The 12931-nt window shown below is 46.5% G+C and overlaps 1 protein-coding gene across 2 annotated transcripts; it reads left to right on the top strand.

The window, feature by feature from the left end:
• Positions 1 to 6029: 6029 nt before the first annotated feature.
• On the top strand, positions 6030 to 12841 carry LOC116989850 (zinc-binding protein A33-like). Of its 2 annotated transcripts, XM_033047417.1 has the most exons (7): positions 6030 to 6570; positions 6857 to 6952; positions 7033 to 7266; positions 10214 to 10236; positions 10325 to 10440; positions 11541 to 12245; positions 12735 to 12841. In XM_033047417.1, the coding sequence occupies exons 1-6, from the start codon at positions 6088 to 6090 to the stop codon at positions 12086 to 12088; spliced, it is 1500 nt and encodes a 499-aa protein (XP_032903308.1). In that variant the 5' UTR covers positions 6030 to 6087; the 3' UTR covers positions 12089 to 12245; positions 12735 to 12841. The 2 variants fall into 2 exon arrangements, with proteins under 2 accessions (XP_032903308.1, XP_032903309.1); XM_033047418.1 differs by lacking the exon at positions 6857 to 6952.
• The last annotated feature ends 90 nt before the right edge of the window (positions 12842 to 12931 follow it).

The raw sequence follows: 12931 nt of genomic DNA, 5'->3' as shown, positions 1-12931 counted from the left end.
TGCATTCGGCCGAACGCACCATGGGAACTACACTCACCCCCCACCCCCTGCAGGACCTATACACCAGGAGGTGCAGATCCAGATCCGGAGCCAGCAACATTATGGGGGACCCCTACCCCCCCAGCAACGCACTGTTCCAGCTGCTACGGTCAGGCAAACACCTCCGCTGTCACGCTGCGAAAACAGAGAGGATGAGACGGAATTTCTTCCCACAGGCCATCAGGACTGTAAATTCTTATCTCACCAGAGACTAATTTACTGTTGTGTTGTGTCTTTTTTTTTCTAAAATGTAAATACCGGTTCTGTTCTGTTCTGTTCTGTTGTTTTGCACAATCCCGCAGGCATTGCCACTTTCATTTCACTGTACATCTTGTATGTGTGTGTGACAAATAAAGTTGCCTTGACTTGACACAAAATGTTGGAGTCGTTCAGCGGGTAGGGCAGCATCTCCAGGGGATAGACACAAAATGCTGGAGTAACTCCAGCCACCGTCTTTGTTGAGAAGGAATGGGTCGAGACCCTTCTTCAGACTGAGAGTCAGGGGAGAGGGAGACTCAAGATGTGGGAGTGTAATGCCCCTGTCCCACTTAGGAAACCTAAACGGAAACCTCCGGAGACTTTGCGCCCCACCCAAGGTTTCCGTGCGGTTCCCGGAGGTTTTTGTCAGTCTCCCTACCTGCTTCCACTACCTGCAACCTCCGGAAACCACCTGCAACCTCCGGGAACCGCACGGAAACCTTGGGTGGGGCGTAAAGTCTCCAGACGTTTCCGTTCAGGTCTCCTAAGTGGGACAGGGGCACAAGGAGTGAAAAGGACAGATGGCAGCGAGTGAGGATGCTGCAGAACTCTCGTCAGAGAGACGAGGAGGACTTTATCAAAGTAGGCATACCTTGGGGAGATTTCATAGAAACATAGAAAATAGGTGCAGGCGGAGGCCATTCGGCCCTTCGAGTCAGCACCGCCATTCATTGTGATCATGGCTGATCGTCCCCAATCAATAACCCGTGCCTGCCTTCTCCCCATATCCCTTGACTCCACTAGCCCCTAGAGCTCTATCTAACTGTCTCTTAAATCCATCCAGTGATTTGGCCTCCACTGCCCTCTGTGGCAGGGAATTCCACAAATTCACAACTCTCTGGGTGAAAAAGTGTTTTCTCACCTCAGTCTTAAATGGCCCCCCCCTTTATTCTAAGACTGTGGCCCCTGGTTCTGGACTCGCCCAACATTGGGAACATTTTTCCTGCATCTAGCTTGTCCAGTCCTTTTATAATTTTATATGTTTCTATAAGATACCCCCTCATCCTTCTGCACGCCAGTGGATACAAGCCTATTTCGCAGTGGAGCAGACGAAATGCGTAAGAAAGAACTGCTGATGCTGATTTACACTGAAGACACAAAATGCTGGAGTATTAAGTGGGACAGGCAGCAGCACTGGGGCAAAGGAAATGGTGACATTTCGGGTCGAGGCCCTTCTTCAGACTGAGAGGCAGGGGAGAGGACTAGAGGTATGAAAAGTACAGAACACTTTCCTTGTCATACCTCTAGATTCCCTCTCCCCTGACTCTCCTCTGCACCCTTTCCAACGTGACAACATATTTTCTATAACATAGTGCGCAGAACTGAACACAATACTAAATGTGGAGTAGACAAGAAGGGTCTTGACCCGAAATGTCACCTATTCCTTCGCTCCATAGATGCTGCCTCACCCGCTGAGTTCCTCCAGCATTTTTGTCTACTCTAAATGTGGCCTCACCAACGTCTTAGATAAGTGCAATGTGACCTCCCAACCTCCACACCCGATATAAACACAAAAATCAAGAGTAACTCAGTGGGTCAGGCAGCATCTCTGGAGAAAATCATGAGAGGAATACATTGGATAGAAGCACAGAGTATGTTGCCCAGAGTAGGTGAGTCGAGGACTAGCGGACATAGGTTTAAGGTGAAGGGGAAAAAATTTAACAGGAATCTGAGGGGTAACTCTTTCATTCAAAGGGTGGTGGGTGTATGGAACGAGCTGTCAGGGGAGGTAGTTGAGGCTGGGACACTCCCATCGTTTATGCTGCACTGCCTCAATCACAAGGATGTCCATCCTCAAATTAGGGAGGCAGGTACTATCCCAGTGTTTAAGAAACAGTTAGTTACGTACATGGATAGGACAGGTTTGAAGGGATGTGAACCAAACGCGGGCAGGTGGGACTAATGTAGTTGGGACATGTTGTAGGGCCGAAGGGCCTGTTTCCACACACTGTATCACTCTATGACTCTAATAGGCGACGTTTCGAGTCGAGACCCTTCTTCAGACTGAGAGTCAGGGGAGAGGGAAAGGAGAGATATGGAAAGGTACATAGAACAAATAAATGAAAGATACGCAAAAAGTAATGATGATCAAAGAGAGGTGGAGCCCACAATGTGCCAACGTTGGCTGTAGGGAAGGTGATGACGAATGATACAAAGATTGAAGCTCAGCAGGCCAACAGTGAAGTAAGTAGGCCGACTAGGGTGTGAGGGAGTGGCGGAGAGAGAGGGGATGCAAGGGTTACTGCTAGAGTCAGTTATTAAAGATGGGATAGCAGCACATTTGGAAAGTGGTGAAATCATTGGACAAAGTCAGCATGGATTTACAAAAGGTAAATCATGTCTGACGAATCTTATAGAATTTTTCGAGGATGTAACTAGTAGCGTGGATAGGGGAGAACCAGTGGATGTGGTGTATCTGGACTTCCAGAAGGCTTTCGACAAGGCCCCACATAAGAGATTAGTTTACAAACTTAAAGCACACGGCATTGAGGGTTCAGTATTGATGTGGATAGAGAACTGGCTGGCAAACAGGAAGCAAAGAGTAGGAGTAAACGGGTCCTTTTCACAATGGCAGGCAGTGACTAGTGGGGTACCGCAAGGCTCAGTGCTGGGACCCCAGCTATTTACAATATATATTAATGATCTGGATGAGGGAATTGAAGGCAATATCTCCAAGTTTGCGGATGACACTAAGCTGGGGGGCAGTGTTAGCTGTGAGGAGGATGCTAGGAGACTGCAAGGTGACTTGGATAGGCTGGGTGAGTGGGCAAATGTTTGGCAGATGCAGTATAATGTGGATAAATGTGAGGTTATCCATTTTGGTGGCAAAAACAGGAAAGCAGACTATTATCTAAATGGTGGCCGACTAGGAAAAGGGGAGATGCAGCGAGACCTGGGTGTCATGGTACACCAGTCATTGAAAGTAGGCATGCAGGTGCAGCAGGCAGTGAAGAAAGCGAATGGTATGTTAGCTTTCATAGCAAAAGGATTTGAGTATAGGAGCAGGGAGGTTCTACTGCAGTTGTACACGGTCTTGGTGAGACCACACCTGGAGTATTGCGTACAGTTTTGGTCTCCAAATCTGAGGAAGGACATTATTGCCATAGAGGGAGTGCAGAGAAGGTTCACCAGACTGATTCCTGGGATGTCAGGACTGTCTTATGAAGAAAGACTGGATAGACTTGGTTTATACTCTCTAGAATTTAGGAGATTGAGAGGGGATCTTATAGAAACTTATAAAATTCTTAAGGGGTTGGACAGGCTAGATGCAGGAAGATTGCTCCCGATGTTGGGGAAGTCCAGGACAAGGGGTCACAGCTTAAGGATAAGGGGGAAATCCTTTAAAACCGAGATGAGAAGAACTTTTTTCACACAGAGAGTGGTGAATCTCTGGAACTCTATGCCACAGAGGGTAGTCGAGGCCAGTTCATTGGCTATATTTAAGAGGGAGTTAGATGTGGCCCTTGTGGCTAAGGGGATCAGAGGGCATGGAGAGAAGGCAGGTACGGGATACTGAGTTGGATGATCAGCCATGATCATATTGAATGGCGGTGCAGGCTCGAAGGGCCAATGGCCTACTCCTGCACCTAATTTCTATGTTTCTGTTTCTATGTTTCTATGAGGTGCTGTTCCTCCAATCTGCGTTTGGCCTCACTCTGACAGTGGAGGAGGCCCAGGACAGAAAGGTCAGTGTGGGAATGGGAGGGGGAGTTAAAGTGTTTGGCGACCGGGAGATCGGATAGGACCAGGCGGACTGGGCTGAGGTGTTCAGGGAAACAATCATAGAGTCATAGAGTGATACAGTGTGGAAACAGGCCCTTCGGCCCAACTCGCCCACACCGGCCAACAATGTTGCAGCTACCCAAGTCCCACTTGCCTGCGCTTGGTCCATAACCCTCCAAACCTGTCCCACTGTTTCTTAAACTATGGGATAGTCCCAGCCTCAACTACCTCCTGTGGCAGCTTGTTCCATACACCCACCTGTGTGAAAAAATTACCCCTCGGATTCCTGTCAAATCTTTTCCCCTTCACCTTGAAAATATGTCCTCTGGTCCTCAGTTCCCCTACTCTGGGTAAGAGACCCTGTGCATCATTAATTCTGAGTAAAACTAAAATAATGTTATTTGGTAATTGTAGAATAAATACACTAGTAAGTATAAAGATAAATGGGGTGGAAGTTGAAAGAGTGCATGAAAATAAATTTCTTGGGGTTATAATTGACGATAAAATAAGCTGGAAATCACATATTAAACATGTAAAATTAAAATTGTCAAAAAGTATCTCTGTATTATACAAAGCCAAGCAAGCCCTGGATTACAAATCACTCCGTATTCTTTATTGTTCATTAATTTTACCCTACTTAAATTATTGTGCAGAAATCTGGTGTAATAACTATAAAAATTCGATACACTCATTAAACATGATGCAAAAAAGAGCAATTCGTATTATCCATAATGCTAAGTACCTGGGTCATACGAATCCATTATTTTTAGAGTCAAAATTATTAAAATTAGAAGATTTGGTTACATTCAAAACAGCTCAGATAATGTTTAGGGCCAAAAATAAAAATTTACCTGGAAACATTCAAAAATTATTTAACGAGCGTGTGGGGGGTTACAATTTAAGAGGAATATTTAACTTTAAGAAACAAAGAGTCCTTACGACTAGAAAAACCTTTTGTATTTCGGTTTGTGGAGTAAGAGTGTGGAATAAATTGAACGGGGAATTGAAGCAATGCACAAACATGAATCATTTTAAAATGATATATAAAAAAATAATTCTCAAGGGGTACAGGGATGGAGGGGATGGTTGACAAGTGGGCGTTAATGTTTATCTATTGCTTTACTATTGTTTACTTATGTTTGGGTACTTCAGATATGAAGTTTGTATGTACATAATAGTTGTATGTATATATATGTCTGTAGGTATTATGGGAAATTGCTTAGGGTAGTATTATTATTATTAATTAATTGATTTTTAAATATGGTAGAAGTGTTGGGGAAAAGGGGTGAGATTTAATAAGTTATTCTTCTTCTTTTCGAGCTTGTACAGACATTGGAACTTTGCTTTTGTTCTTTTCATTGCTTTGTAAATATTGATTGTAATGTCCAATTGTTTGATAATTTCGATTTTGTTACTATTAATGTCTTTACTTGTTCTGAATAAATAAATAAATAAAATAAAAAATAAATTCCTCTCACGATGTTGTAGACCTCTATAAGATCTCACCTCATCCTTGATGGAATAGAGACCCAGCCTACTTAACCTCTCCCTGTAGCTCTCACCCTCTAGTCCTGGATCACCCAGTACTAGGCACTCAATATTCTGAATGACAAAGGCCAACGCGCCAAAATCTTTTTTTTTTACCACCTTATCTACCCTGAAGGAACAATAAAAAACCCCACCGGCTACTATGAATGTGTTAGCCAAAGACCATCATCGGCTCTGACCTCCCTACCATCGAGGGGATCTACCACAGTCTATGTTTTCTGATCTTTACATGACAAAGCTGATACTATAATCCTTGCATCTCTCACCGCTGAGTTTTTCCAGCATGTTTTGTCTACCTTTGGTTTTTCCATATATATACACACACACATAAATAAGCATTTAAAGTGCAGTAGGCTAATTAAAGTTCAGATTTTTTTGGAGTTGAGTTTAATAGCCGGATGGCTATATATATATATATATATATATTCAATGATATATGGACACACTTATCTGTTCTGTATTATTTATCCCTGCAATGTTCTGTTGTGCTGAAGCAAAGCAAGAATTTCATTGTGACACATGACAATAAATTCTCTTGAATCTTCATTGCAAAGTGAAAGTCGGCTGCAACAGGAAGCGAATGCAAACATGGCCTCCCAACTATTTCAAACCGACAGCTTCACGGAGGATTTGAATTGTTCCGTCTGCCTGGATTTCTTCACGGAGCCGGTATCACTGGACTGCGGGCACACCTTCTGTCGCCGCTGCATCACGCTGTACTGGGAAGAGTCGAATAAAAAATCCTGCCCAGAATGTCGGGAAGAGTTTGAAGAGAAAAACTTCAGCACAAACTGGGCCTTGGCAAACCTGGCCCAGAAGACCCGGACATTGAACGCGAAGCCCAAAGCGACGGGAAATCAACACCTCTGCGAGGAACATCAGGAAGAACTCAAGCTGTTCTGCGAAACTGACCAGAAACTGGTCTGCCTGGTCTGCAGAGATGCGAGGGAACACAAGTCTCACAGCTTCATGCCGGTCAAAGAAGCTGTTGAATTCTACAAGGTAACTAAAAGCAAACCGGTTTTAACATGTGGTGAAACTCAGCGGGTCAGGCAGCATCTATGGAGCGAAGGAATAGGTGATGTTTTGGGTCGCGACCCTTCTTCAGAACATCGCCTATTTTATTCCTTCACTCCACAGATGCTGCCTCACCCGCTGAGTTTCTCCAGCAATTTTGTCTACCATCGATTTCCCCAGCATCTGCAGTTCCTTCTGAAACTTAACATCTGATTACGTTCTTGTGTTTTTACGGCATATTGTGGTGTTAATCCTTTTTTGGGTTTTCAAGGACCGGGTCAAGACTTCCTTCGACTCTCTCACAGCGAAGAAAGTGGCGGCGCTGAGTGTAAGACTGGCGCAGATTCAGCGGATTTCTGGAGTCAAGGTAGGCAGGTGAAGTCCCGCTTCAGTTTCGTCCCCGCAATCCCCCTGCAGTTTATCACGTTAATCCTTCACTTTTTGCAGGAACAGTCGCGCAGTTTGCAGTCGCTGGTCTCGGCAGATTTCACGAAAATTTACCAGAGTCTCCGGGAGAAGGAGCAGAGTTTGAACAGAGAGGTCAGGGAACAGGAGCAGAGGATCCTAGACGCCATGGAGGGAAATGTCGCAGTCATTGACAAGTATTTAAGCTCCGTTCAGAGAGAACTCTCCAAGCTACAGAAGCAAATGGGGGAACACGACGGAGTGACATTTCTGAAGGTGAGGTGCTGCAACTACAACAGGAAGGACTTTAAAGTTTAGGCCGCAAAAGAAATGTTGGGAGAGTTGCTGCTTTTGGCCTCCACACGGCGGCGATGTTGCCTGACTCGCTCCTCCTGCGGCCCCGGTTCGAGTCCCACCACAGGCGTCTGCCCATCCACCCCGTGACCGTGTGGCCTCCCATAGTTCATAAGATACATTCATGAGTTACAGGAGCAGAATTAGGCCGTTCGGCCCATCAAGTCTACTCCGGCATTCATAGAAACATAGAAACATAGAAATTAGGTGCAGGAGTAGGTCATTCGGCCCTTCGAGCCTGCACCGCCATTCAATATGATCATGGCTGATCATCCAACTCAGTATCCCGTACCTGCCTTCTCTCCATACCCTCTGATCCCCTTAGCCACAAGGGCCACATCTAACTCCCTCTTAAATATAGCCAATGAACTGGCCTCGACTACCCTCTGTGGCAGGGAGTTCCAGAGATTCACCACTCTCTGTGTGAAAAAAGTTCTTCTCATCTCGGTTTTAAAGGATTTCCCCCTTATCCTTAAGCTGTGACCCCTTGTCCTGGACTTCCCCAACATCGGGAGCAATCTTCCTGCATCTAGCCTGTCCAACCCCTTAAGATTCAATCGCGGCTGATCAGACACAAAATGTTGGATGGAGTAACTCAGCGGGACAGGCAGCATCTCTGGAGGGAAGGGATGGGTGACGTTTCGGGGGCGAGACCCTTCCTCAGACTGATCGTAGCTGACCTATCTTTCCCTCTCAACCTCATTCTCCTGCCTTCTGCCCATTACCCTGGACATAGGGTCGAGACCTGAAACGTTGCCTATTTCCTTCGCTCCCTAGATGCTTCCTCACCCGCTGAGTTTCTCCAGCATTTTTGTATACCGTACTAATCAGTCACAGTCACTTTCCAAACACCACAAGTAGTTCTGCTAAAGATAGACCACAATGTGCTGGAGTAACTCAGCGAGCCAGGCAGCATCTCTATGTCACCTATCCATGTTCTCCAGACATGCTCCCTGACCCGCTGTGTTACTCCTGCACTTTGTGTCTATCTTCGCTGTCAACCAGCATCTGCAATTAGTTGTCGTGTTCAAAAGGGAACTGCAGATGCTGGAATATCGAGGGTACACAAAATTGCTGGGGAAACTCAGCGGGTGCAGCAGCATCTATGGAGCGAAGGAAATAGGCGATGTTTCGGGCCGAAACCCTTCTTCAGACTGATGGGGGGTGGGGGGGGGGGGGGAGAAAGAAGGAAACGGGGAGGAGGAGGAGGAGCCCGAGGGCGGGCGGATGGGAGGGTGGGAGGAGAGCTAGAGGGTTAAGGAAGGGGAGGAGACAGCAAGGGCTAGCAAAATTGGGAGAATTCAATGTTAATGCCATACGGACGCAAGGTCCCCAGACGGAATATGAGGTGCTGTTCCTCCAATTCCCCCTCGACTCCATTCAAGGACCCAAGCAGTCGTTCCAGGTGCGACAAAGGTTCACCTGTATCTCCTCCAACCTCATCTACTGCAACCGCTGCTCTAGATGTCAGCTGATTTACATCGGGGAGACCAAGCGTAGGTTGGGCGATCGTTTTGCCGAACACCTCCGCTCAGTCCGCAATAACCTACCTGAACTCCCGGTGGCTCAGCACTTCAACTCCCCCTCCCATTCCCAATCCGACCTCTCTGTCCTGGGTCTCCTCCATTGCCAGAGTGAGCAACAGCGGAAATTGGAGGAACAGCACCTCATATTCCGTCTGGGGACCTTGCGTCCGTATGGCATTAACATTGAATTCTCCCAATTTTGCTAGCCCTTGCTGTCTCCTCCCCTTCCTTAACCCTCTAGCTGTCTCCTCCCACCCTCCCATCCGCCCGCCCTCGGGCTCCTCCTCCTCCTCCCCTTTTCCTTCTTTCTCCCTCCCCCCCCCCCCCCCCACCCACCCCCCATCAGTCTGAAGAAGGGTTTCGGCCCGAAACGTCGCCTATTTCCTTCGCTCCATAGATGCTGCTGCACCCGCTGAGTTTCCCCAGCAATTTTGTGTACCCGCTGCAATTAGTTGTTTCTGCATGTGCTTCTGCTGTACTGCTGATTTCCGTAAAATGAATTAGACATAAAACGAGTGATAAATTCTGCAACATTATTCACATTACATGGTCCGAATGAGATTTCGATCAAAAAACAGAGAAATACTTAAGTTACTTTGGAAATTGACAAGTGGAAGAAAAAAAGTTGGCCTGCAAAGAACAGTCTGCAGGAAAAAAAATGTTTCCATGTAAACTCCGTGCAGCAATCACACATCCATTGTCTCTTAAGATCAGTCTCACTGTGGGTAGTCATCGAAATTGACAAATATTTGTTTCTTGTGACACTTGGGCAACATTGCTGAACAATGTATTTCTCTTGCCTTTGGCGTGCACAGCCTAAAGTTGTAGGACAACTTGTTCTATTTGATCTTATATGATTGTGCACGCCAGGTTGATTGCATTCGTCGAAACAGGGTGGACCACGTGAAGGTTGCAATCTCCCACCCCGCTGAACAATGTTACATGCCAGCCTTTGATATCAGAAGGGTCTCGACCCAAAACGTCACCCATTCCTTCTCTCCAGACATGCTGCCTGTCCCGCTGAGTTACTCCAGATTTTTGTGTCTATTTTTGGTATCTTAAATTTGCAATAACCAAAAAAATCTCATAGCTAGATTTACCTCACTTTTTAAATGGCTCACAAGCAGTGTTTGAGTTGATTTTGTAGTAACCAGTAAGGAAAACCTTATCTGGTTTAATAAAGGTCTGAAGAAGGGTTTCGGCCCGAAACTTCGCCTATTTCCTTCGCTCCATAGATGCTGCTGCACCCGCTGAGTTTCTCCAGCAATTTTGTGTACCTTCTGGTTTAATAAAGATGGTCGTCTTTAATTAATTAACGCATCTTTCTTTCCATTTTCTTTCAGGCGGAAACATGTCGGGAGAGGAGGTAGGACTTGTCCTTCACTGAAGCATTGATAAAATAGTTCAGAAAGCAATTGATGGTGAAGTTATAACTAATTGTTTGAAACTTGCAGGTTTATTTCTAGGGAGGAAACTCTACCATTAGTAGACACCGCCTTATCTATCGATAAAGTCGGTGGGCCTTTCCAATACAAACTCTGGAGAGAAATGGCTGATGTTATTAAACCAGGTAAAGCTCTTAGTTTTCTGATCTTTACATGACAAAGCTGATACTATAATCCTTGCATCTCTCACCGCTGAGTTTTTCCAGCATGTTTTGTCTACAGTTGTCTACATCTGCAGTTCTTTCTTAAACATGTTCACAGAGGGTGCGGGGCCGTGCGCTGATGATGCTGCCAGCCTTTTTGAGGCAGCGACTGTGGTAGATCCCCTTGATGGTAGGGAGGTCAGCGGCTTTGCGCAGGATGCGGTACAGCCAGAGCTCGGTCGTGCGCTCGGTGGGCCGGATGATTACGGGAGAAAAAATCTGCCTGCGGGCCAGATGTTATCGGGTTACGGGCCACATTCGGCCCGGGGGCCGTAGGTTGCCCACCCCTGGTTTAAGGTGAGAGGGGTAAGATTGGAACCTGAGGAGCAACTTTTTCACACATGGCATATGGAAGGAACTGCCACAACAGGTAGTTGAGGCAGGCACAGTGCCCTGCATAATGTTTGGGACAAAGACCCATCATTTATTTATTTGCCTCTGTACTATGGGCACTACACTATGACTTGTACTTGCTAGAATTTAGAAGATTGAGGGGGGATCTTATAGAAACGTACAAAATTCTTAAGGGGTTGGACAGGCTAGATGCAGGAAGATTGTTCCCGATGTTGGGGAAATCCAGAACAAGGGGTCACAGTTTAAGGATAAGGGAGAAATCTTTTAGGACCGAGATGGGAAAAACATTTTTCACACAGTGAAATACTCTAATAGAATGGAATGCTATTTATTGTCATTCAAACCTAGGTTTGAATGAAATTTCATTTCTACAGTTTTTTACATTACAAAACAATCCAAGACCCACACTTAACACAAACATCCATCACAGTGAGTCTCCAACATCTCCTCACTGTGATGGAAGGCAAAGTCTTTATCTCTTCCCTTTGTTCCTTCTCCCGTGGTCCAGCAGTCCAACTGCAGTGTCTAGGCGAACTGGGGCTCCGATGTTAAAGCCCCCGGCGGGCGATGGTAAGTCCTGAGGCCGTTTAAGCCACGCCGGGCGATGTTAGGCCCCGGCTCCATGTCCTTAAATGTGACTGCCAATGTTACTTTCATGTCTCTGCCAGCTCCTGTTTCCCTGACGCTGGATCCCAACACGGCCCACCCCTACCTCGTTCTGTCTGAGGACCTGACCAGCGTGAGACTCGGAGACCAAGGCAAGGAGGTGCCCGACACTCCGGGGAGGTTCGATCGCAGGTCCTCTGTCCTGGCCTCCGAGGGGTTCTCTGCGGGGAAACACTACTGGGAGGTCGAGGTGGGGACGAAGACCTGGTGGGAGCTGGGAGTGGCCGAGGAATCTGCCGAGAGGAAAGGCCACATCACCCTTCAACCCGACATGGGATATTGTATCATGTGCCTTGTGTATGGGAACTCCTATGTGGCCCTCACCTCCCCAAGGACCCCTCTCGCCATCAAGGTGAAACCCTGTAACATTGGCGTGTACCTGGACCACGAGGGAGGTCAGGTGTCATTTTACAATGCGGACAACATGACCCTTCTCTACACCTTCAACCAAACTTTCAAGGGCAGAGTCTTTCCCTTCTTTAACCCTGGGTTAAATAAAGATGGGAAAAACTCGGCTCCCCTGATAATCTGTGGTGTTAGATATTACTGATCATTCCGCAGAGGGGCAAGGAGGTGCGATCTTTCAGCTCCACGGACATGAGTTTGATTCTGACCTCTATGTTGAGGTGATATTTTCTCTCCATGATCTCTTGTGCTTCCCCACAGCTTCACACCTTTCCTCCTTATTCCCTAAAGATGAGCAGTTTGGTTAACTGGCTATCCCTTGCAAAACGTTCCACCTCTCCCTTCCCATTCCCATAGCCATCTTTCTGTTCTGCGCCTCTTCCACGGCCAAAGAGTGCTCCCAGGCAAACATGAGGAACAGCACCTCATATTCGACCATGGTAGCTTTAGTGGGGCGGCATGGTGGTGCAACGGTAGACTTGCTGCCTATAGCGTCAGAGAACCGGGTTCAATCCCGACTCTGGCTGCTGTCTCCACAGCATCTGAAGAAGGGTCTTGACCCCAAATGTCTCCATGTCCTCCAGAGCTGCTGCCTGGCCAACTGACTTGCTCCAGCACTTCGGGTCTTTTTATTGTGGGAAACCAACATCTGCAGATACTTGTGTTAAAAAAAATAATTGGATTAAGAGGAAATCAAAAGCATAGTGGTGTCATTCTGTGATTCGATATTAGATGATCAGAATATTATTGTGCATGTCTTTAGCTTGCATTTTGTGGAATGGAACGATGTACCAAAACGTTAATGCCAATTTAACCTGTTTGCACGTTTTTTGAACAAGCACTGGAACCATGTTGTACAACTTGTCTGCATGGAAAAATAAAAATTCACAAATGCAAATTTGGATGGTTCTTATAATGTTTCGGGAACAGCTCCATCCAAGACCCGCAAGAAACTGCAGAGAATTGTGGACTCAGCCTAGACCATCAC

This window comes from Amblyraja radiata, chromosome 30 (genome assembly GCF_010909765.2).
Source record: "Amblyraja radiata isolate CabotCenter1 chromosome 30, sAmbRad1.1.pri, whole genome shotgun sequence".
NCBI classification, from domain to species: Eukaryota; Metazoa; Chordata; class Chondrichthyes; order Rajiformes; family Rajidae; genus Amblyraja; species Amblyraja radiata.
The sequence above is the reverse complement of the archived record's forward strand: the minus strand, read 5'-3'. Positions and strand labels throughout refer to the sequence as shown.

Excerpts from the sequence above, each read along its gene's own strand:
- LOC116989850 (XM_033047417.1), top strand. The coding sequence starts at position 6,088 with ATGACAATAAATTCTCTTGAATCTTCATTGCAAAGTGAAAGTCGGCTG. Across the intron at positions 7,267-10,213 it reads ACGGAGTGACATTTCTGAAG|GCGGAAACATGTCGGGAGAG; the intron begins GTGAGGTGCTGC and ends ATTTTCTTTCAG. Across the intron at positions 10,237-10,324 it reads GAAACATGTCGGGAGAGGAG|GTTTATTTCTAGGGAGGAAA; the intron begins GTAGGACTTGTC and ends TGAAACTTGCAG.